Source organism: Schistocerca piceifrons, chromosome X (assembly GCF_021461385.2).
Source record: "Schistocerca piceifrons isolate TAMUIC-IGC-003096 chromosome X, iqSchPice1.1, whole genome shotgun sequence".
In the NCBI taxonomy this organism is placed as follows: Eukaryota; Metazoa; Arthropoda; class Insecta; order Orthoptera; family Acrididae; genus Schistocerca; species Schistocerca piceifrons.
The window spans coordinates 189460348-189486581 of record NC_060149.1 but is presented as its reverse complement, the minus strand read 5'-3'; the positions used below and the strand labels follow the sequence as shown (position 1 = coordinate 189486581).

The 26234-nt window shown below is 38.6% G+C and overlaps 1 protein-coding gene across 1 annotated transcript in view; it reads left to right on the top strand.

Annotated features, from left to right (window-relative positions):
- The window catches only part of LOC124722900, a 506082-nt gene that overhangs the window by 454223 nt on the left and 25625 nt on the right, over positions 1-26234 (top strand). Inside the window, exons 22-23 of the mRNA XM_047248040.1 lie at positions 1812-1984; positions 15821-15987. Of these exons, the coding sequence (XP_047103996.1) occupies positions 1812-1984; positions 15821-15987 (340 nt within the window). The remainder of the gene's footprint in view (positions 1-1811; positions 1985-15820; positions 15988-26234) is intronic.

The following is a 26234-nucleotide window of genomic DNA, read 5'->3' as shown; positions in this document are numbered from 1 at the left end:
ATGAGAATATCATATAATATCGTGAGAATTATAAAAGAGAGGACACAAACAGAAAGTCATTTTTCCCTCGCCCAGTTTGCAAATGGAATAAGATAGGGGATGTGTAAAACTGATGCTAACAAGGGAACCTTCCCATCGCACCCCCCTCAGATTTAGTTATAAGTTGGCACAGTGGATAGGCCTCGAAAAACTGAAAACAGATCAATTGAGAAAACAGGAAGAAGTTGTGTGGAACTGTGAAAAAATAAGCAAAATATACAAACTGAGTAGTTCATGGGAAGATTGCCAACATCATGGACAGTGGGACCGCAGGAGCACCGTGGTCTCGTAGTAACGTGAGCAGCTGCGGAACGAAAGGTCGTTGGTTCAAATCTTCAATCGAGTGAAAAGTTTAATTTTTTATTTTCAGTTTATGTGTCAAACTCTTATGTTTTCATCACTTTTTTGGGAGTGATTATCACATCCACAAGAAAACCTAAATCGGGCAAGGTAGAAGAATCTTTTTACCCATTCGCCATGCCGTATAGAATATATCAGATGTGTTTTCCTGTGGAGGAATCGGTTGACCTATGACCGTGTGATCAAATGTTTTCGGTTCCCATTGGAGAGGCACGTCCTTTCGTCTACTAATCGCACGGTTTTGCGATGCGGTCGCAAAACACAGACACTAAACTTATTATAGTGAACAGAGATGTCAATGAACGAATGGACAGATAATAACTATGCAAAAATAAAGAAAGTAAAATTTTCACTCGAGGGAAGACTAGAACCGAGAACCTCTCGTTCAGCAGCCGCTCACGCTACCACGGGACCACAGCGCTCCTGAGCTCACGTTGTCCATGATGTTGCCTATGTGGCCCATGGACTACTCAGTTTGTATATTTGGCTTATTTTTTCACAGTTCCACACAATTTCTTCCTGTTTTCTCAATTGATCTGCGTTCAGTTTATCAAGGCCTATCCACTGTGCCAACTTATAACTAAATCTGAGGGGGGTGCAATGGGGAGGTTCCCTTGTAAGTACCTTCCACCATAAACTACACAGTGCCTTACTGAAAATATGTTTTATATTCTCCAGAAAGTGCCTCATGAAATATCAACATTTTTACCATTTCCAATGGTAATTCATCAACTGGACAGGAATTTTAGCCAGGCAGTTGTTTACTGGGTGACTACACAAATATGCACAATTTCATCAAGGCCCTTTTTAAGTGGTGTATCAGCACTAACCTCACTCCGTCCTTTCCTTTCATTTTAATTGTCATCTGTAAAATTAGAAACTTACTCTTAACACATTCTTTCAAAGCACTCATTTCAGTCATCTACACAACACAGGAACACATCCAACAGAACGCAAAAAGGCTAGAGAAAAGGTAATGGAGCACCAGCTTCACTACAGCACTGTGAGTGTGTTCCTGTACGTACCACTACATGGTATCATATATAAACTCACTCCATACTTTGAATTACAACACATGCTATGATTTAGTCATGATATGTTACTTTTTTCCACAAAAGCAGTTTAATGGGTGAAACTTAATGCTTTACATTCTGTGTAAATATGTTGATCTAAAACTTACTGTTTCATTACGCAGTCACATCTTTACTTTAGAGGTAGGACATACATGACATCTATCAAACAAAAATTTATAACATATTCATTCTTGCTTTTCTATTATTTTGTTATGCTTGTCTATTATATCTTTGTTACTGTCCTCTTTTAACTTTCTTAGTTATTTCAATTTTTACCAATTAAATTTTGTCAAGTGCATACATTTAAATTTTTTAAGGACCTTTTCTCTATGGTTTCAGTGAGAGTTGACTGTACACAGGCTGATATGTTGATTACATTTTTATTTGGAGGACCATTTGAAGGACGAGTCTATGCAACGGGTAATCCACAAGCTTGTTTTGAAATGGGCAGTGGGCAATCTCAATTGGTTTTACGAATTCCTATGGGAACCCAGTGTGGAACTGTGCAGCAGGTAAATAATACTTCATATTGTAGTATTTCAGTGCATTTTCTTTGAGTATTTTATTGTATTTACATATGAATAAGAGACAGAAATTGAAATCACTCCAAAGTGATTTGTTCATAACTCAGGATCTGATTCACATGTCAAGTCACTTTTCTTAATTTTATTAATTTGCACTAAAATTTATTGTTTGATCAAATAATGTCATAAAATATATGTTTTATAAATCAAATGATACACATTTGGTATCCAAAACTGGAAGTAATTCTTTTATTCATTTCTGGGAAGATAGTGGAAAAACTGAACTCATACTTGGAGATTTTTGTTTTATAGGTATTAGGTCATGGTCCAAGGCATACTCCTCTGCATAACCTTCCATCTTCTAATGTTGGAGACCTCATCAGAGGCTATAAAGATTTCAGAGAACAGTGGCAAATTTGAACAAGCTCAGCAGGCCAAACTGTTTAAATTTGCTACTGCTATCTGAATTTTTATAGTCTCTGATGATGTCTTCTACACTGGAAGATGAAATGTTAGGGAGAGAAATAGGAAGAGTTAGGAAAAGAAAGAGAGATCATAGCCCAATGCCCTTAAAAAGAAAATTGCCAAGGACGCAAATAACAGCTGTGAAAGCCTTGTTTCATTTTTAATTTTAAATGTCCTCACAGTAACTTGTAAAATTCTGTTAAATGCTTATTATTCATTTTACTCTGTAAAGAGTGTAAAAAACTCCTCATCCATGCTAGTAAAATCCCAGTCCCCCGAAACTGTAATTATTCAAAATAATACCAAAATATGTCAGCTAAAACAGGTACAAGTGTAGAAAGTAGGAATAAGAACAGAAAGATTTTTGAGGTGAATCACTCTCTAGGTTCCTTTTCAGCTATCCTGATAATATTCATACATTTACTGTTCAATATATATTGCACAGAATCATTAATGTGAACTGCACATACGAAAAACTCTGAAATGGCAGATTACATGTTCATTTTCCCCCTCATGTTCCTTACTTTTAAATGATGAGTTACATTGTATCAGGAACACCATTTTACCTTGCTTATTATGAGGGTACTATCAAAAGTAAAGATAGAAAGCACAGAAAATAATTTCAAAACATTAGTGACTAATAATGGTGCTGTGTCCTAGAAAGACACATATACAAGACTGAGAACTTTCCTAACTTTCTGATGAATCATTTGCAGAGCTATAGAGCATGTGTACACCCATGAGCACATGCTGCATGCATGCACCTACCCACCCACCATCCTCCCACACACCCACACACAACACACACACACACACACGCACAAACACACACACACACACACACACACACACACACACACACACACACACACACAATTTTTTTGCAGGTGCTGCACCTTGGTAGAGGGAATGTGTTGAATGGAGTGGGCGAGGTGGGCAAGGCGAGAAAGGAAATGAAGAGAGGGAGACTGGGTTGTGGAAGGGTGGTTGATGACTGGGAGGGAGATGCAGCAAGTGCACAGCTTAGGAATGTGGCACCAGTGAGATGAGCTCATTCTGGTCATAAGCAGGGGGAGTTGTGGGCAGAGCACAGTGACTTTAACAAGGAGATTGGGAAGGAGAGATATGACAGAGTAAGAGGGACACTGTAGGAGAAGGTGGTGTGGGTGCAGGATGAGTGAAGTTAATGTACTGTGACTGGGATGGAGGTGTATGTGAGGCATGGACTAACAGAGATTTGACACCAGCAGGATTAAAAGATCAAAGGGGGGTGTTGCAAGGGCAGCTACTACCTACATAGTTCAGTGAAGATGGTATTAGGGGGGAAGTATCCAGATTGCACAGGTTGTGAAGCAGCCACTGAAATCAAGCATGCTGTGCTTAGTATGCAATAGCCTGCTTGCCAGTACTTTGAAGTTGTACTTGATTTTGTCAAAACTATAAGTCTCATATCTTGCTGTACTGAAAAATATCCTGGAAATTAGTGCTATTAATGACAGTACTTAATGATGTAGACTGGACAAGAAATGAATTTTAAAAGTGGTTCAACCATTTTATTTGCACTATACCATAGCTGATGACCAGTTCCAGTTTATACAGGTAAAGGAACCACTATGAGGATGCAAGTAATGTTTGCTTTAAATAAAAGCTGTAATGGTGATGAGCATTTGTTACCTTTGAGATTAGACGTGGTGAGTTGATGTTAGTCAAGAATGCCTTTAACACAACAAAGATGACATTATCAGCACCTCACTGTGTTTGAGCATCTCACTGTAATTGAATGAGGCCATGTAAGAGGCCTACTAGAAGCTGGATGTTCCTTGTGCAATACTGCAGTAAGACTAGGCAGGAATGGAGCCACTATACATGATTGCTGGCAGCAGTTGTCATGATAATATATGGTCACAAGGAGACAGGATACTGGATGGCCACATTGCGCAACTGGGAGGGAAGATCATTGTGTTCAGTGTATGGCTCTGGCACATCTTACTGCATCTGCAGCACCAATTTGAGCAGCAGTTCACACCACAGTGATGCAACAAACTGTTACAAATCGGTTACTTCAAGGACAGCTCTGAGACAGATGCCCTGGAGTGTGCATCCTGCTGACCTCAAACCACTGCCATTTGCAATTTCAGAGGTGTCAGGCAAGAGATCATTGGAGGGCGGGGTGGACATCTGTCATGTTTTCTGATGAAATCTAGTTCTGCCTTGGTGCAAGTGATGACCATGTGCTGATTAGGAGGAGGCCAGTTCAGGGGCTGCAACCAACCTGTGTGCGTAATATTGCTAGACACACTGGACCTACACCTGAAATTATGGTCTGGGATGTGATTTCATATGACAGCACCCTTACTGAAAACTGTACACCAGTCTAGTGATTCAAGCAGTTGTGCTGCCATTCATGAACAGCATTTGAGATGGTCTTTTCCAACAGAATAAAGCTCACCCACATACTGCTGTTATAGCCCAACATGCTCAACAGTATATCAAGATCTTACCTTGGCCTGCTCAATCACTGGATCTGTCTACAATTGAGCACATATGGGACATCATTGGACAACAACTCTAACATCATCCACAAACAACATTAACTGTTCCTGTATTGACCGACCAAGTGCAACAGGTATAGAACTCCATCACACAAACTGACATATAGCACCTGCACAACACAATACATGCATGTTTGCATGCTCATATTCAACATTCCCCCGGTTACATCAGTTATTAATGTACCTGTGTTTCACATTTGCAATGACTTAGCTCATGTTAATGTTAATATGTGATCTTGCAATACTAACCACTTAAATACAGGTCTGTTACCTAGAAAAACATATTCCTGAAATTACGTTATTCTACATTAATTATTTTTTGGTGTTGTGATTTTCTTCTGCCAGTGTACATGCTGAAGAAGAATCACCCAATCATTAAACATAGTCAAGTATTGGTGTAAGTTCACAGTAGCATAATATATAGTTACAGATATGTGAAAGTGACAGTACAACACTAAATAACTTGCAATATTATCACCAGCATTAACAACAATGTCCAGTGAGCAGAGTTTGTAGGTCATTAACACTTTTGGGTTGCATATCAACTAGCTCACCCAAGATTTTTAAGACACAAAATGTTACTCAGTTTCATATTCTTTAGAAACCTGTGTTGCATGTATTATGATAAAGCACAGAATTTCACTCTAAATGACACAGAGATGTTACTCAAATGCTTTCCAGTCCCAGGCACTGACACAATCTGACTGAGATGTTTTCGTGTACTGTTCAGTTTCAGACTGCCAATTTTGGGGAGGGGTGGGTATTTAAAGACAAGTATAAGAACGTGATGTGATTTCTGAAATTACTTATTGCTTTCAAATTTGGCTAGCTTAGATTTTACTATTTTGCACTATTGTTTGGTATATGAAAAATGTTCCAGGTTAGTTATTCATAAAAGTACATGGAACATTATCTAAAATCCCTTATTGATGAATATGGAATCTACCTTGAAATAAATATTTTATGACTCTGAATTATTCAAAATCTGAATTACTGACTGAATTTCAATGATATGTGTTTTCCGACTCAGAAAAATGTAGCAATAAAATTATATTGTTTAAGTTCAGAATGTTGCAGCCATTAAAGAAATATGTTATCAGAAAGTCAGGACTATCTGAATGATTAGTTACAATACCTCTTCTACTGCTTATCTGCCCACAATGTTTTACCATTATATGACATCCTCATAAATTCAATTAGCTGTAATTTTAGTTATTCTAGTTTCCATTAAAACCACTTGCATCATTGTAATCAGGAAGATAGCTACAAATAATTGAAATAAAAGTGTAACTGAGATTTTACATAAACAACAATTTTACATATTCCTATAGAGATTGTCTATTATGTGTGCAACTGCATTAGATATAGAATGAAAGAGTAAAAAAATTTAGTTATCCTTGGGAGCATAAATCATAACAGATGGATTAGATTGCAACTTGCTATGTTTCAAGCAGCATGCTCTGACATTGGGTGGTCATCTCTGCTCTTTGCTTCTGTCTCTCCTCCTCTCTTCTTCTTCTTCTTCTTCTTCTTCTCTCTTTCTTTTTTCCCCAACCAAAGCCAATCAAAATCTAACATAAATGATGTGCTCTCCAGTTCATAATTTTGTCAAACTGTGACCCTTCCCCAACCCACATATCAACCCACTGGTTATCTTACAGAAATTTCCTACCATCAACTTGGCCTCACCACATTTCACACTTCTCTTCCCAAATCAATTAAATAAAATTTTTACTATGTAACGTAGGATGATGTGTCAGTACTAACACTATATATAGGCAAATAAACTTAAAGTAAGGTTATAATATGAATGTTGTTACTTCTTCAGACAGATAATATTTTACATGGTTATCATTAATATGTAATATATGACTGTAACACACGCAGTGTTGCTTCTTCAAACATGCACTATTTCACATGGTGATCATTCAAGAAATGATCTACATGGTAGGAGAATTTACTATTCAGATATTCTTCATTATTTTTCAGATTTAAATGACTCTTCCTGTTCCAGATTTTATTTACAAATTTCATGACCATATAATTAAGAGTTTTTTTCATATTGTTCATCTGTGGGTAGGTAACATGTAACTTGCTCAGTGTCTTGTCTCATACTGATGCAAGAAGCAGTTGCTCTCAAAAAGTTGTGGGTTTCTCATTGTGAAAATGAAAATTTCATTTGTGTACATGCTGGAATTGACATTAGCTCCACTTTTCAAATAAAAGTTTGCAGTGTTGTTTCTTTTTAGCTCCTGCCATGGCTCAGATGATCTTTTTTTGGTAGTCTAGAAGTTTTGAGTAGGTTAGTTTTCTCAGAGCCCCAGAAACTTATACTAAATATAATGACTGAAACAAGATATGTATAATATACAGTCCTTACAGCAAAATCAGTGATATTATATAAGACATATACGGACTGTTCTGCAGACTCAGTATGCTGTTCACCTGATGACTCCACAACATATTTTTATTTACTATTACACCTACAGAATAGCAAATAACTTTTTTAATAAATGCAGAACAGCAAACTTGGGTATAGTGGAGGGAAAAATGCTGTTTGGTGACGATTTGGTGGAGATATGGAATGAATTCATTGAGGAATTGTATGACAGAACACTTTTATTGAAGGGCATAAGAGGAAACAAAGGGGAAGCAGATGAAGATGACAAAGGAGATGACATTTTGTGAGAAGAATTTCAGAAAGCTCTTAAGGATCTATGGGAGAACAAAGTGATGAGTATTGATGACATTCCTGCAGAACTAATGAATAATGTTGGTGATAACATGAAAATGATGCTGCTGAAACTGATTAGGTCCATCTGTAACACATGTGAGATACCAACCTATTTCCAGAAATGCATCATGCTTCTCATACTGAAGAAGACATCAGCTACAAAATGTGAGAGGAGAACTGAAGAGAACATTTAGGATGGCTCAGTAAAGATCAATTTAGATTCATGAGGGGACTAAGAACAGGAGAGACAATTCTGGTAGTGAGGCTTTTTATCAAAAAGCAAATACAAAAAAATAAATCAACTTATATTACCTCTGTATACCTGGGAAAGGAAACTGATAATGTTATCTGGCAAGAGATGTTCAGAGGTCTGAAGAAAGCAGGTCTAAAATGTGACAACATATAGATGATACCCAGTATGGGCAGGACGTAACAAGGGCAGTGACAAGGAGGTGGCAGTGGCAAGAATGCTGTGGTGTGGAGATGCTTCAATGGCAGCAGTGCAGAAACATGACTTGGGCGTCGACATGGAGGTGGTGGTGGCAAGGGTTCTGTGGCATAGAAAAGCTATGGTGATGGCAGCAGCATGGAGACGTGGCACAGGCAGTGACACAGATGTGGCAGTGGCAGGGACACTGTGGTGTGGGCAGATGTCAGCAGGGATCAGAACAATGGCTGAAACATGACCAGTGAGTGGTGGCACAGCAACAACAGTGATGGCAGCAACATGTGAATGTAATGGCACATTTAAGGGAAACAGCAATACTGGCAGGCAGCAGTGTGATCAGTGGCAGACCACTACAACTGTGTGTTTATAGAATATCATCTCAGTTATGTGACTGGATTCATGATTTCCTGTGAGAGAGGCCACAGCTCATAGTAACTGATGGAAAGTCAGTGAGTGAAACAGAAATGATTTCTGGCAACTCCCACAGTGTTATAGGCTCTCTGCTGCTTTTTATCTATATAAACAATTTAGGAGACAATCTGAGGAAACATCTTACATTGTTTGCAGATGGTTCTATCATTTATCATCCAGTAAAGTCATCAGAAGATCGAAACAAATTGTAAAAAGATTTAGAAATGATATCTGTATGGTGCAAAAATTGGCAGTTGGCCCTGCATAATTAAAAGTGTGAGGTCATCCACATGAGTTAAATTTCAGTTACACGATAACTCAATCAAATTTTAAGACTGTCAGTTCAGCTCAATATCTAGGAATTACAATTACAAACAACTTAAATTGGATAGAACACATAGAAAATGTTGTGGGGAAGGAGAACCAAAGACTGTGATTTATTAGAAGAACACTTAAAAGTTGCAAAAAATCTGCAAAAGAGAATGCCTAAACTATGCATGTCTGTCATCTGTCATCCTTTGAAATACTGCTGCATGGTATAGGATCCTTACCAGATAGGATTAACAGAGTAAATTGAAAAAGTTCAAAGAACAGTATCACCTTTTGTAGTACTGAGGAAATAGGTGAGAGAGCATGATAGACATGATACAGGATTTGGGGTGGACATCATTAAAAAAAGGCATTTTCCGTTGCAGCAGGAACTTTTGTGAAGTTTCAATCACCAACTTTCTCCTCTGAATGTAAAAATATTTTGTTGACGCCAACCTATGTAGAGAGGAATGATCATCATAATAAAAAAAGGGAAATCAGAGCTCACAGTGAAAGATATAGGTATATGTTTGTTCGAGAAAGGAATAATAGAGAATTATTGTGGAGGTTGTCTGATGACCTCCCTGCCAGGCACTTAAGTGTGATTTGCAGACTATCCATGTACATGTTGATGTGAAAATAATGGTCCAGTACCAGACAAAACTACCCAACTGCAAGATACCTGGAGGTTTGGTGACTACCTACAGCTACCCATCCACCAGAAATTACCCCATATGTAAGCATCTAATTGTTATCAGGGGGACTGTGGAAGTGATTAGCGAATTATATATGTATATAACATTAATAAATATAAATAAATGAATAACAGGGAATTAAGACTTTAATCCTTCAGGATTTTAATGTAGGCTTACCACACTTTTGAATTTACTGCTGATTTATTCACAGAAGACAAATTTACCTACATAGTATAATACTATCCCAAATGTACAAATGAAATCAGAAAGCATGCAGAGCAATTGCAGACAATGGGTAGCATGAGCCAAAACTGTCGTGCAGTGCACACAGATTCCGTTAAACTGTATAAATTCATGGTGCTTTACAAATTCAATCTAATTTTGTAATAAATAGTTCTCCACACCAAAGTTTGGTCACTTTTCTAACATTCACAGTTTAAAATTCTCAATATCACCAACTGATATACTGAAAATGACTAACTTCTGCATAAGCACGTGTTAGTGGAGAACTCTGTTTTGGGCACACAACAGTACTAATCTAAGATGTTTGTTTATAAGAAGTAGGTTTTTTAATTTATCCTTATGCCATATATTCATTTGTAGCCAGATTTCATCCACTAACAATTGCTACATAGTGTACACTGGCAACATGTTGTTATCTGTTGTTAAATGAATTTGCAAACAATTGTTAATAACTTTTTTTTTAAATATGACAAACACAGTGATATTTTATAAGAATTTTCTTGTTGTGATATCAACACTGTTTCCAGATTTTTGTAGCTCTTCTTGGTACCATTTTTGTATTTTTGGGGAATCTTTATTTTAGTTCCAAATACAGCCAGAATCTTGCCATTGTAGCATGCTGTTCCTCCTCTGTCTCCTTATTAGAAATTCTCAGCAACATCTGCTTGCTCTGTGCTTACCTGTGTGGCCTGGCAATCACCTTGCAACTTGCCATGTATATATATTTCTCAACAGTAGATGACACAGTGTAGTAGCTGGCAATGTTATCACATTACATGACACTGTGGCCTGATATCTTTCACTGTGCTCCCATAGGAAGAATCTCAGCTCTTGTTGACCAACACCTCCAGCCAATAGCCTAACCTCCTTTATCAAGGACATGAACCACTTCCTTTCAATTACCACCTGAATCCCCGTTTGTCACTGTTAACACAAATTCCTATAAACCAACATCCCTCAGTCCATGCCCATGGCCTTGTAAGATTTAACACTACCTCACCCAATGTCCTTCTGACTCAAGACACACCACTCCATTCCATGAACATCTAACTAACTGTATCCTCACATATAACTTCTTCTCCTATGAGGGGAAGATATACAAACAAATCTGCAAGTTAGCACTGGGCAACTGCAGAGGATCCTATTATGTCAACCTTTTTATGGATAATCTAGATGAAACATTTGAAGCCAGCCAGAATCCCAAACCCCTCGTCTGGTTTGTATTCATTGATAATATTGTCATTACCCAGGGCCCAGACACCCCATCCTCATTCCTCCACAACTTCAACACCTTCTCTCCCATCCACATCACTTGGTCCTGCTCTGCCCAGCATACCATCTCCACAGACATTGACCTACACCTCTCTGATGGCTCCATCCAAATCTTTGTCCATATCTAGTTCAGTAACCCTTAACCTCGAACTAGAACAACTGAACCATATCCTTCATCAGGGTTTGAACTATTTATCGTTATGCCCAGCAGTGAGGAACATCTCACCCATAATTGTTGCCATCCATGTCAGAGTCGCATCTCCACAACATCCTAATCCAGTTTTATACTACCCAAAAGACCCACCTACAAGACTTCTCTGATACACACACCTAGTACATCCTACATCACTTTCATCATAGGATTACCTATCCTATTAGAGGCTGGGCCACATGTGAAAGCATTCCTGTCATATACCAGCTGTAACTTCTGCACAACATTTTATGTCAGTACGACCACCAGCCAGTTCTTCCCCCAAATGAATGGCCACTGCCTAACTGTAGCCAAGAGCAGAGTTGACTACTCACTGGCTGAACACATTGCTAAGCACAAAATACTTGATTTCAACAACTTCTTCGCAACCTGTATCCTCCCCCCCCCCCCCCCCCACCGACCCCCCTCTCCCCCTTTAGGCTCTCTGAATTATGTAGATGGTAGCTGTCCATGCAACACATCCACTGATCCCATAATCCTCCTGCCCTCAATCGAGCTCCTCTAGCCCCTGTCCCAAACTCACCTTCCTCTCTGCACCAGGACCCTAACCTCAGTCATCTTCCCACCAGGACTTTCCATTACCATATTTCGAAAAATTGTATTTCCACAGTCCGGTTCCCGTCAGATCACCAAAGTTAAGCGGTGTTGGGCTGGGCTAGCACTTGGATGGGTGACCATCCAGTTTGCTGGGTGCTGCTGGCAAGCAGGGTGCACTCAGCCCTTGTAAGGCAAACTGAAGAGCTACTTCATTGAGGAATAGTGGCTCCGGTCTTGTAAACTGATATACAGCTGGGAGAGTGGTGTGCTGACCACATGTTCCTCCATATCCACATCTGCGTCCAATGACACTTGTGAACAGAGGATAACACAGCAGCCTGTCGGTACCGATGGGCCTTAATGGTCTGTTCTGGCAGAGTTTAGCTTTGTTTACATATTAAATTTTTATAGGTTTGGAACACATTTTTAGTTATTTTCCCATCACTCGTGATGATACTATTTTTTATTAGCTTCATAATGTGCATTTGCTGTTTCATTGGTAACGAAGTGTTCCATGTACTCTTCTGGTCAATTTTTTACTATCCCTTGAACTTCACCAGTCCTTACAGAAGGCTTGCTGCCTATATTTTTCTTGAACTTCAGTAAAGTTTATGTTCCTCTTGACTATGCAATGAATATAGTAAAACCTCCCACCTGAAGTACTTCGGTAGGTCTGTTGTGTCGTACACTGTTTGTTGATTGAACCAGTCATGCAATAAAAAGAATCCATGGACAGCATTTCTTGTTGCTTGTTTTGGATAGCCTAGTAATTTTTTGATAAATCTTCCCTGGACTGATAACATGCCATGGAGCAAAACAAGGACCATTTTTATGTCCCAGAAAATGCTGTGATGATTTCCTTGTGTTAAGATGAATTTCTTTGTAATTGAGTGTGTGTGGCAACTTTTCAGTGCTTGCTAGTTACTCATAGGAATGTGACAATTCATCCATGTTTCAGTGACTGTTAACATCAAATTGAATAGATTATCATATTGTTCCATCATGGAATGAACTTTGCATTAATCATATTTGTAAGCAACATAACATAAATGAGAACTGACTTTTCAAACACAAGATTGCTGCAGCAAAGGTCTGATGTATTCTAACTCACTGTACTTGGAATACAGGAAACACCAGTGTCATTTTTTTAAAAACGTAATTTTTCTTCAGTTTCTGTTAGACTTCTTATCTTAAGGGGCTCCGGAACGCCCTATACTTGCAATGTTAAAATAACGCTTATAAATTACATCTTTCCTCACAAAGTATTTGAGGTAGGAAGTTGAACTTTTTACAGATTATTTATTGGAATATGGGCTACCACTTAACACAGGGATTTTACAAAATTTTAGTTCAGTTATTAAAGATGATTTTTTTAATTGTAATGAAAATTCACAACTTTTTTTGCAATTTTTTATTTATATATTCAAAAATATACAGTTTTTTGGAAAAAGGCTGTGTTAAATTATGCAGAAGGTACTGTGTAACATTTACTGAAAGTTTGAAACAAATATGTTTGGAAGATCCTTAGAAAACATGTAATTAGTATGAGAAAACAAAAGTTTTGGGAATCGAGCAACAAAGATTGGATTAACTTTTTAGTGCATTGCAGGTCCATAGGATGGATTATCTTCATCCTCTGCAAACTCCTCCTCCAGCTTCCTCTTGTTCCTCCTCCTGTTTACTCTTGCTTGTATTTCTAGACTCTTTACAGCCCTGTCTGCAGCCCGAAGGCGTTCCTTGTCTAAAGCAAGCATCGCTCGTTGTTGTGTTCATAGATTTTGCTACCATTTTCTTCAGTTGCAGTTACTGCAACACTGTTCCAAAAGGTGGTCATGTATGAACACTTATCACATTTCAGTTGTATTTCACTAGCAAGTCCTACGTGCTTTATTATGGAGAGTTCCAGACCAACTTCACTACAATGAATACATCTTACACAGTTTGAAAAAATGACATATCAAATATTTCATTCACATCCGATTCGCCCATAAAACATTCATGCTATGGGCAGGTGTACTTGAGAGGTTAGGTTCACTCACTTGGTTATCGTCTTTATTGTTTACAGTAATAACACATACCTTTGGCTTCCCAACATTTCTCCTTTTCTTAAAAGCCTTCAGAGGATTTCTAATAACTTTACTTTTACTCATTATTATACTTCAACAAAACAGAGACTCAAGAAACAGAATTAATTACGAATATTTTCGAGATAACGACAGAGTAAATAAACATGAAACAATCGACAATCACACCAGCGATATATATTGAACCATCACAGGTTAGCCACAACACATACTTTATCTCACATCACTAAAATGTACCTGATGAACACGGACGTTAATAATAACACCATTTGACAGCAGTTTAACAGCACCACAGTGGGTCATGTCCATGTAGAACACATTTCAAAAAAAATTTAAAAATAGTTGTAGTCTTCGGAATTGAATAAATTATATATCTATTAAAAGGTAATAGTCTGCAGATTCAGAAAACGCAAAAAAGTAAAAATTGAACTTTTCATGATTTTGAACCTTTCCGGAGCCCCTTAACATTCTGGATAAGCCTCATAACTACCTTCCTTCCAAGTCTATGTTAGCATGCCTACCTCATACTTGGTGTGACTGGAAAGTTTTAAGAATGGATCCGCTACTGCTTACGGGTTTGGCGTTCAGGTACACGGAGAGTGGGAAGTGAGTCATTGCCTTGTTCTTGAACACCCTCTGACAGGAAACTGTATTTCCTTTATTCAGTTCATTGTGGAAGCTGGCTGAGTGTCGGTCTGTTGCTGTGAAAGTTCGCGACTTAGTGCACTCTGATTGTAGACTTACAATTATGGAGATGGCTGATGAACTTAATTTAAGTTTCTATGCAGTTCAGTCAATTTGAACTGAAGATCTGAACATGCATCGAGTGTCTGCAAAATTCATTCCAAAAGTATTGTCAAGTGACCAGAGACAATAGCGACTTGAAGTGTGCCAAGAACTGATTAATCGGACTAAAAATGACCCAGATTTGTTAAATAGGGTAATTACAGGTGACAAATCATGGGTGTATGGATATGATTCTGAACCCAAAGTGCAGTCTTTGCAGTGGAAGACTCAAGGTTCACCACGACCAAAAAAAAAAACACGGCAAAGTCGGTCAAAGGCAAAGACAATATTGGTGATTTTTTTTTTATTCTACCGGTATTGTGCATCATGAATTTACCCCTTGAGGTCAGACAATTGTGGAAATACAGGAGTTGGATGCTACACCATGACAATGATCCGGCTCATCGTGCCTTCTCCATTGTTGAATTTTTGACCAAATTCAAAATTTGTGTGCTTCCAGAACTGCCATATTCCCCTGATTTGGCCCCTGCAGACTTCTGTCTGTTTCCTAAACTGAAATTTTCACTGAAAGGGAAGTGATTTGACTCAATTGAAGACATCCAGGCAAATACGGAGAGCGTCCTTAACAAACATAAGGGAAAAAATTTCCAGGAATATTTCCAAAAGTGGAAACACTGTTGGAGTCGGTGTGTTCAGTCAGAAGGGGACTATTTTGAAGGGGATGACTCACAGTAGCATGCAGTTATTACCATTGTACAATTACAAGCTCATTCTTAAAACTTTCCAATCACACCTCGTATGGAGATAACATTAAGAAGAAAATAAACTTTTTCTGTTTCATTAAAGTCTAGTTCAGGCATAAGTTTGGAAGTTTTATTTAAAGATTTTCAAAACTGACGTGCTAATACTCATTGGCTATCAACATGTTAATGGCTTTAGAAGCATTGTTTTTCTGACTCTAAATTGCATGTTTAATATTCCTAATTGAGCAAGTAATTCTAAAAGTACTGTCTTGATTGCTTATTTGATAGGATGTTCTGTGTTTTATTTATCTATTTAATCACTTAGTCTAATTTAATTAAATGAATTATAAATTCTGATTAATGTACATTGTAGGGCCGTGGTCGTTATGTTAATCATGTGGTAATCCAACAAAATCCTGTAATAATGCAAGAGACAGATAAAACAGTAAGAGTAGAATGTTCATTTGATGCAAGTGATCAGACTGTATCATATGCACCAACCGGAGGCCGAAATCCAGAAGGCAGTGGTATCAGTGTCACGTAAGTATTTTCTGCTATAAACCAAGATTGTTCAATGAGATTTAAAATTATATTTGTGCATATATTACCTGCACATACCATTAACTTTGCTTTATATTACTCAAACTTTGTTAAATACGGTGACAACATGCATTGGAATATGGTGATTATCATTTAATTTTTATGTACCAAGGATATAAATGATCCACACAAAGCCATATTCTAATAATACAATGAAGTTTGAGTTACTGGAAATATCTGTAGTCAGAAAATGCATTTTGGGCATCATAATGAAGAAACTCTTTTGAAAATGCATAAAAATCTATGCAATGTTTTTTAAGTCCAGTGGCTATGTATTTACCAAATGGTAGAGAGAACAATCTGGCAGTAATGTTGAAAAGCTCTCAGATTTTCAGTGAGGTATAGTCATTGAGGTACTATGGCATATGAATGAATGCCATATTCATTGTCTTCTAGTAAACTGACTTAACCAGAAAATGATGAGTGTGACACTCATCAAAACATAGCAGTATCTATCACTAGCACTTGGCTAAAAACCTGGGAGGTTTTCATCTGTAGTGTACACCAGATAAACATTCACACAATCTGGTGTTAGTTGCACTCCAAATTTTATACTGTTCTATTTTATGTGAGCAATAAAACAAATTCTTAATTAGAGGTCCTCGGAGGGAGCCAAAATAAGTTATTAATGCAGTTGTGTGTAAAAATTGGAAATGACTAAGAAGTTTATTGGTGTCTGGAATCCATGTTACTGGTTCATCGCACCCTTCAAGACATTCCCAACATGATGCCACAATAGCTATTTGTGCTTAGAAAACCTACCATAATTTCAACTGTAGAATTAGGATTGTCTTCTTCCCAGAATGAGGAATTTCTTTTGACTGCCAAACATGATTAAAATGAGTGAGATCTTGTTTGGCCCAACTATTAAATTGCTGCAGCATGTCTTTGAATCTGTTAATTGTTAGGAAAAGTTCCTATGACCTTAACAAAGCTGAGTGCAGCTTCCATCTGGAGAAAGGGCAGTTGCAGTCTAATTCATTATTGGTTGAAACTCTAACCATTTGCCTCCATGATTTTTTGTAGTAATAAAATGGTAGATACAAGCTAGCAGTGGAGATAATATTAGCAAAATGCTCTGCCATTGTCTTGGAAATATCTTAAGTTTGATTTGGACACTCCTCTGCTTAATTATAGCTACTTATTTGAATGTTCCATGGATTATAATTGCAACCTCTCACTATGAAGTGAAATGAGTTAGTTTTACAATTATAGTAAATCATCTCAGCAAAAATTATGGCAACATGCTGACCATTTTCATGATTTTGTAAGGTGCTTTTTTATGTACATATAGTGATTTATACCTACCTATAAGGAGCAGTCAAATAAACATGAGACAGATGGAAAAAAGTAATTAAACTGCTTATTATTTCAAAAGTAATCACCATAACTGTTAATACATTTATCCCACCATGAGACAAGACAGTCAATGCCTTCATGGAGAAATGTTTCCAGTTGCCTATAGAACCATGATTGTACCCAATTGTGCACCTCTTTGTCTGAAGCAAATTGATGGCCTTGAATGTCTTTCTTCAGAATCCATGTTCTTCAGGACACCAATAATATGGCAATCACATGAGGAGGGATCATGACTGTATGGAGGATGTGTATTGAATTCTGAGGGAAATTTCTGCAGCAGACTTGAAACAACTGTGGCAACATGTGGATCCACCCACTTGTAGCATTGGACAAAGAGCGCACTCATGGGTACGATCATGGTTCTGTAGGCAACTGCAAACTTTTTTCCATGATGGCATTGACCATCTTGTCTCACAGAAAGCTAAACATATTAACAGTTATATGATTAGCTTTGAAATAATATTTTCCATCTGTCTCATTTTCATTTTACTGGTCCTAATATGTTCGATCTCTCTCATGCTCTCTTAAAAGCACACTCAGAATTTCTGTGTCACACTGAGGCTGAATGACTGATAGTGTAAATCGTTTCTCCTTCTAGTATTCTATTTATGAACATTACTGTTGTTGGCAGTGGCAAGAAAAGCATTTCTCAAGAAGAGAAATTTGTTAACATTGAGTATAGATTTAAGTGTCAGGAAGTCTTTTCTAAAAGTATTTGTATAGAGCGTAGCCATGTATGGAAGTGAAACATGGACCATAAAGAGTTTAGACAAGAGGAGGAAAGATGCTTTTGAAATATGGTGCTACAGAAAAATTCTGAGGATTAGATGGGTAGATAACATAACTAATCAGGAAGTACTGAATATAATTGGGCAGAAGAGAAATTTGTAGTACAAACTAATTAAAGAAGGGAACGGTTGGTACAACAAATTTTGAGGCGTCAAGGGACCACCAGTTTAGTACTATGAGTAAATCGTGTGTGTGTGTGTGTGTGTGTGTGTGTGTGTGTGTGTGTGTGTGTGTGTGTGTGTTTTAAAAAATCATAGAGGGAGAGGGAGACCAAGAGATGAATACAGTAACCAGATTCAAAGGGGTGTTGCTGTCAAACTGTGATTGATTACTGACAGCAAACTTCATAAGGGAGTAAATGCACCGTTTTCAGTGTTCCCAACTGTATAAACAGCTGTTTACAGGAGGCTTTAGAGTGGACACCACACATTATCTTCATTATATGATTTTGTGTAACAAATACCTTTTTTCTCAATATCCAAAAATATGATACTGTATGACATTAGTGAATGAAAACAGGAAAAGTAGGTCAACTTTTTTTACAGTTTTGTCTCCAAAAATCTAATATCTGTAATGCAAAAGCTGCAGTGCTTAGTCATTTAAGAATATCTGCAGTATGTGGTTTCCAGTTCAGGTTCTGCTCAGTATAAAAACCTAAGAAATTTGAATATTCTATTTCATGTATTGATTTACCCCATGCATTATGTGCAAGAGTGTGACCAGGGTTTGTGCAATACAGAATTGCATTTATTGTGTTTTATCTAAATCCAGTGAGGGTCCATTTTCAGAGAAAAGGTTATTAGTTTTCAAGAAAATATTATTTATATTTTCAAGTGTTGAAGCTACTCCATTGGGTTTGGTAACAATACTTGCATTGTCAGCAAACAGAACTTTTTCTGCATCTTGAATATATGATGAAAAATCATTTACATATAACAAGAACAAGAGTAGACCCAAAATTTATCCCTGTCATTCACCTGTAATGATTATATCTCATTCTGAAGATGCTGTTTCATTTTACATCATTTAACCATTTACTAGCAAGATATCTGGTAGCATAATATTTTAGCTTCTATTGGAAAATACTGCTAAGTCTGCAATCAGATGCTTTCAACAAGTCACAGAAGATAATGGTTGGCAACATTTTGTCATTCAAATTCTATTTTAGCTGATTCATGAAATTAAAAATAGCATGTTCTATGGAGAGACCTCTTTGAAATCCAAATTGAGACTTGCTAGGTACCTTACTTTGAGAGAGATGTGTTATAACACCTGCATAAATTTTTCTAGTGCCTTCAAGAGAGATGTACGTAGTGAGACTGGTTGGTAATTATTTATATCTGTTCTACTTACTTTCTTGTGAAGGGGTCTGATGATAGCATATTTCCATCTCTCTGGAAAAACAACCTATGATAGTGACGTGTTGGATATATGACTTAATACATTGCATATGTGTGAAGAACTTGATTTTAATACTTTCCTTAAGATGTTGTCAACTCTGTGAGAGATGTTTTTGGATTTTGATCGAGTTAATTACATTCTTAAGATCTTTGGTAGAGCATTGTATGTTCATGTGAGGCACTGCTTCTTATATATATTGTTATGCTTTATCGCCTGAACTGTCCAGATCTTCAGAGCAACTTCAAGGGACTGATTGTTAAATACCTGTGTTGACTACCTTATTGCTATCATTTATTAGTTGCCAGTTCTTTATAATAACAAAGTCTCCACATGCCGTGAGTGATTTCCCAGTTTCTCTTTTATCTACTGTCCATACAGATTTAATTTTACTATCTTAATTATTAATTTCAAATATTATAGATAGATTTTTTGATTTTGTAATCCCTTTCCTTAAACCAGTACAGTATTTCTTGTTATATGTAATTAGTTCTACATCTCTTTTTGTCCTAACCATTTCCAACAACTTCCAGCGTAGCCATGTATGGAAGTGAAACATGGACCATAAAGAGTTTAGACAAGAGGAGGAAAGATGCTTTTGAAATATGGTGCTACAGAAAAATTCTGAGGATTAGATGGGTAGATAACATAACTAATCAGGAAGTACTGAATATAATTGAGCAGAAGAGAAATTTGTAGTACAAACTAATTAAAGAAGGGAACGGTTGGTACAACAAATTTTGAGGCGTCAAGGGACCACCAGTTTAGTACTATGAGTAAATCGTGTGTGTGTGTGTGTGTGTGTGTGTGTGTGTGTGTGTGTGTGTGTGTGTGTGTGTGTGTTTTAAAAAATCATAGAGGGAGAGGGAGACCAAGAGATGAATACAGTAACCAGATTCAAAGGGGTGTTGCTGTCAAACTGTGATTGATTACTGACAGCAAACTTCATAAGGGAGTAAATGCACCGTTTTCAGTGTTCCCAACTGTATAAACAGCTGTTTACAGGAGGCTTTAGAGTGGACACCACACATTATCTTCATTATATGATTTTGTGTAACAAATACCTTTTTTCTCAATATCCAAAAATATGATACTGTATGACATTAGTGAATGAAAACAGGAAAAGTAGGTCAACTTTTTTTACAGTTTTGTCTCCAAAAATCTAATATCTGTAATGCAAAAGCTGCAGTGCTTAGTCATTTAAGAATATCTGCAGTATGTGGTTTCCAGTTCAGGTTCTGCTCAGTATAAAAACCTAAGAAATTTGAATATTCTATTTCATGTATTGATTTACCCCATGCATTATGTGCAAGAGTGTGACCAGGGTTTGTGCAATACAGAATTGCATTTATTGTGTTTTATCTAAATCCAGTGAGGGTCCATTTTCAGAGAAAAGGTTATTAGTTTTCAAGAAAATATTATTTATATTTTCAAGTGTTGAAGCTACTCCATTGGGTTTGGTAACAATACTTGCATTGTCAGCAAACAGAACTTTTTCTGCATCTTGAATATATGATGAAAAATCATTTACATATAACAAGAACAAGAGTAGACCCAAAATTTATCCCTGTCATTCACCTGTAATGATTATATCTCATTCTGAAGATGCTGTTTCATTTTACATCATTTAACCATTTACTAGCAAGATATCTGGTAGCATAATATTTTAGCTTCTATTGGAAAATACTGCTAAGTCTGCAATCAGATGCTTTCAACAAGTCACAGAAGATAATGGTTGGCAACATTTTGTCATTCAAATTCTATTTTAGCTGATTCATGAAATTAAAAATAGCATGTTCTATGGAGAGACCTCTTTGAAATCCAAATCGAGACTTGCTAGGTACCTTACTTTGAGAGAGATGTGTTATAACACCTGCATAAATTTTTCTAGTGCCTTCAAGAGAGATGTACGTAGTGAGACTGGTTGGTAATTATTTATATCTGTTCTACTTACTTTCTTGTGAAGGGGTCTGATGATAGCATATTTCCATCTCTCTGGAAAAACAACCTATGATAGTGACGTGTTGGATATATGACTTAATACATTGCATATGTGTGAAGAACTTGATTTTAATACTTTCCTTAAGATGTTGTCAACTCTGTGAGAGATGTTTTTGGATTTTGATCGAGTTAATTACATTCTTAAGATCTTTGGTAGAGCATTGTATGTTCATGTGAGGCACTGCTTCTTATATATATTGTAATGCTTTATCGCCTGAACTGTCCAGATCTTCAGAGCAACTTCAAGGGACTGATTGTTAAATACCTGTGTTGACTACCTTATTGCTATCATTTATTAGTTGCCAGTTCTTTATAATAACAAAGTCTCCACATGCTGTGAGTGATTTCCCAGTTTCTCTTTTATCTACTGTCCATACAGATTTAATTTTACTATCTTAATTATTAATTTCAAATATTATAGATAGATTTTTTGATTTTGTAATCCCTTTCCTTAAACCAGTACAGTATTTCTTGTTATATGTAATTAGTTCTACATCTCTTTTTGTCCTAACCATTTCCAACAACTTCGTTTCCCTTGCACATAGTATTTTGATTCCTTTTGTAAGCCAAGGTATTTTCATTTCATTAAGATCATACTTCGCTGTTTTCTTCAGAAACCAGTGGTTAAAGACTGATAGAAACGCATCTTCAAATAAATTAAATTTGGATAAGGGAAACTCCAGGCAGTAATATCAACAATGTAGGAAAAAGACAGATTGCTACGTACTTTAAAGAAGACACATCAAGTTGCAGACAGGCACAATTAAAAGGCACTCACATAAAGCTATCAACCACAGTCTTCATTAGTAAAAGAGAGATACTCACACCATTCACACGCACACAAGCAATCACCCCTCATGCACACACAACCGCCAACTCCAGCATCTTGAGCTGGAATGCAACATCATGTGCGATACAAGCAGCAATCAGGAGGGGGTAGGAAAGGGGAAAGGATAGTAGTGTATGGGTGGGGAGACAGATGAACACTGTGTGGTGGAGTGTGCAGGGACTAGACTGCCAACAGGTATAGCATCAGGAGGTTGTGGTGCAGAAAGGTGGCGAAAAAAAGGAGAGGACTGGGAAAGATGGGCAGATGCATTGGCAGAGAACTGTAAATAAACAGGGTGGGAGATGCGAATGGGGAGGAGATGATAGGACAGAAGGGATGGAAACTATTGGGTGGAGTGTGTGGGGACAGTGTGTTACCATAGGCTGAGGCTGGGATACTAAGGGAGCAGAGAATGTGTTGTAAAGATAACTCTGACAACTCCCATCTGTGCAGTTCAGAAAAGCTGGTGGTGGAGGGAAGGCTCCAGATGGCTTGGGTAGTGAGGCATCCATTGAAATCGACTGCGTTATGTTCAGCTGCATGTTGTGCCACATGATGGTCTACTTTGCTCTTGACCATAGCTTGGCAGTGGCCGTTCATCCTGGTGACCAGCTGGTTGATAGTCATACCAATATAAAAAGCTCCGCAATGATTGCAGCAGAGCTAGTAAGTGACTTCAATAGGTGGCCCTATGCATTGTGGGGTAGGATAAACCTGTGACAGGACTGGAGTAGGTAATGCTGGGTGGGTGGATTGGGCAGGTTTTGCATCTGGGTCTTCCACAGGGACATGATCCTTGTGGCAAGAGGTTGGGATTGGGAATGACATAGGGATGGACTAAGATGTTGTGGAGGTTGGGTGTGCAATCGAACACCACTTCATGAGGGGTGGAAAGTATCTTGAGTGGAATGTCCCACATTTCAAGGCACAATGATATCTACATCTACATCTACATCCATACTCTGCAAGCCACCTGACGGTGTGTGGCGGAGGGTACCCTGAATACCTCTATCGGTTCTCCCTTCTATTCCAGTCTTGTATTGTTCGTGGAAAGAAGGATTGTCTGTATGCTTCTGTGTGGGCTCTAATCTCTCTGATTTTATCCTCATGGTCTCCTCGCAAGATATACGCAGGAGTGAGCAATATACTGCTGGACTCTTCAGTGAAGGTATGTTCTCGAAACTTTAACAAAATCAAAACTCTGGCAAAGGATGTGGTTCAGTTATTCCAGTCCAGGGTGATACTGGGTGAAGAAGGGGACACTTCTTTGTGGCTGGTACTTGGGGGTGGTGGGGGGACTAGGGGTGTGAGGGGAAACACAGGAAATCTATTTGCAGATTAGGTCTAGTGGCAGGGCCTGTCTGTGAAGGCCTTGGTGAGACTCTCAGCACACTGGGCAACAGAGTTTTTGTCACTGCAGATATACCATCCTCAGGTGGCAATGCTAAATGGGACAGATTTTTTGGTGTGAAAGGGATGACAGCAATCAAAATGCAGGTGGTTGGTGGGTTTAATTTGGAGAGAGGTGTGGATGAAACCATCAGAGAGGAGGACATCAACATCTAGAAAGGTGGCATGCTGGATTGGGGAGGACCACATGAGGTGGATGGGAGAGAAGGTATTTAGATTCTGAACGAACAAAGATAGGGTGTCTTGGCCATGAATCCAGATCATGAAGATATCATCAATGAACCTTAACAAAGAGTGGTGGGTTGGTGGTTTGGGAAGCTAGGAAAGTCTCATCTAGATGGCCCATAAAAAGATTGGCATAGGAGGATGCTATGCAGGTGCCCATGGCTGTGCCATGGATTTGTTTGTATACTTCCCTTCAAATGAGAAGTAGTTGTGAGTAAGGATAAAGTAAGTAATGTGTATTTGGAATAAGGTAATGGATTTGGCGTCTGAAGGACACTGGGAAAGGTTGTGTCCAATAGTGATAAGAACATAGGCATGAGGTATGTAGGTGTATAGGCAGGTGGTGTCAACAGTGACAAGTAGGGATCCAGGAGATAAATGGGTGGGGATGGTGGAGAGTCAGTGAAGGAAGTGGTTGGTGTCTTTGATGTGGGAGTGTAGATTATGGGCGATTGGTTGGAGGTGTTGATCAACGAGGGCCAAAATTATTTCAGTGAGGGCACAATAACTGATCACAATGGGGTGTCCAGGATTATTGGGCTTGTGGATTTTGGGGAGCATGTAGACGGTGGGTTTGCAGGGTTTCTAGGGGTGAGGAGGGAAATAGATTCAGGGGAGATGCTGTGGGAAGGGCCTAAGGCTTTAGGCAGGGATTGGAGTTTGTGTTATACTTCAAGGATGGGATCACTCTGGCAGAGTTTATAGGTGGAGGAGTCAGATAATTGGTGGAGGCCTTCTGACAGTTAGTCACTGCGATTCATAAAACCAAAACCAAACCCCTAGTCTGGTTCGGGCTCATTGATGATATCTTCACGATTTGGACTCAAGGCCAAGTCACCCTGTCTTCGTTCCTTCACAACCTCAACACCTTCTATCCCATCTGCTCCATGTGGTCTTCCTAGATGTTGACCTCATCCCCTCTGATGTTTTCATCTGCATCTCTGTCCTCATTAAGTCCATCAACCACCTGCATTTTGACAGCTGTCATCCCTCTCACACCAAAAAATCCCCCCCATATAGCTTGGCCACCTGGAGATGGTGTATCTACAGTAACAAAAACTCCCTTGCTTGGTGTGCTGAGAGTTTCACCAAGGCCTTCACAGACAAATGCTACCCCCAGACCTAATTCGCAAACAGATTTCCCATACCATTTCACCTCACACCTCCCATCCTCTCACCACCGCCAAAAACCAGACGTAAATGAATGTCTCCTTCATCACCCAGTACCGCACCAGACTGGAATAACTGAACCACATCCTTCACCAGGACTTTGATTATCTATCATTGTGCCCTAAAATGAGGGACATCCTACCTGAGACACTTCCCACCCCTTGTAAAGTGGTGTTCTGGTGTACACCTGACCTCCACAACATCCTAGTCCATCCCTGTGCCACGCCCAGTCCCAACCCCTTGCCACAAGGATGATATCCCTGTGGAAGACACAGGTGCAAAACCTGCATGATCCTCCCACTCAGCACTACCTATTCCAGTCCCATCACAGGTTCATCCTACCCCATCAGGGGTTGGGCCATCTGTGAAATGAGCCACATCATTTATGAGCTCTGCTGCAATCATTGCACAGCTTTTTATATTGGTATGACTACCAACCAGCTGTTCACCAGGATGAATGGCCACTGCCAATTACAGTTGATTTCAATGGCTGCTTAACTGACTGAGTCATCTGGATCCTACCCTCCACCACCAGCTGTTCTGAACTGCACAGGTAGGAGTTACCCTTATAACACATTGTCTGCTCTCATAATTATCCTGGCCTTAATCTATGGTAACATACTGTCACCCCCCCCCCCCCCCCCCCCAAGCCAACAGTTTCCCAGTTCTCTCCTTTTTTGCTCCTTTTTTCCCCACCTCCCTGCCCCACAACCCCCTGACGCTGCACCTGTAAGCAGTCTAGTCCCTGCACAGTCCACTAGACAGCATTCATCTCTCTCCCCCTTCCCATGCCTGTAAGCTCCAAACACACACCTTCTCCTTCCCTGCTCCCTCCAGATTGCTGTCTGCAACCCATGTGATGCTGCAATCTGGCCCGAGATGCTGAAGTTAGTGGTTGTGTGTGCATGAGGTTTGCTTGCTTTGTGTGTGTGTGTGTGTGTGTGTGTGTGTGTGTGTGTGTGTGTGTCTTGTACTGATGAAGGCTGTGGCCAAAAACATAATGTGA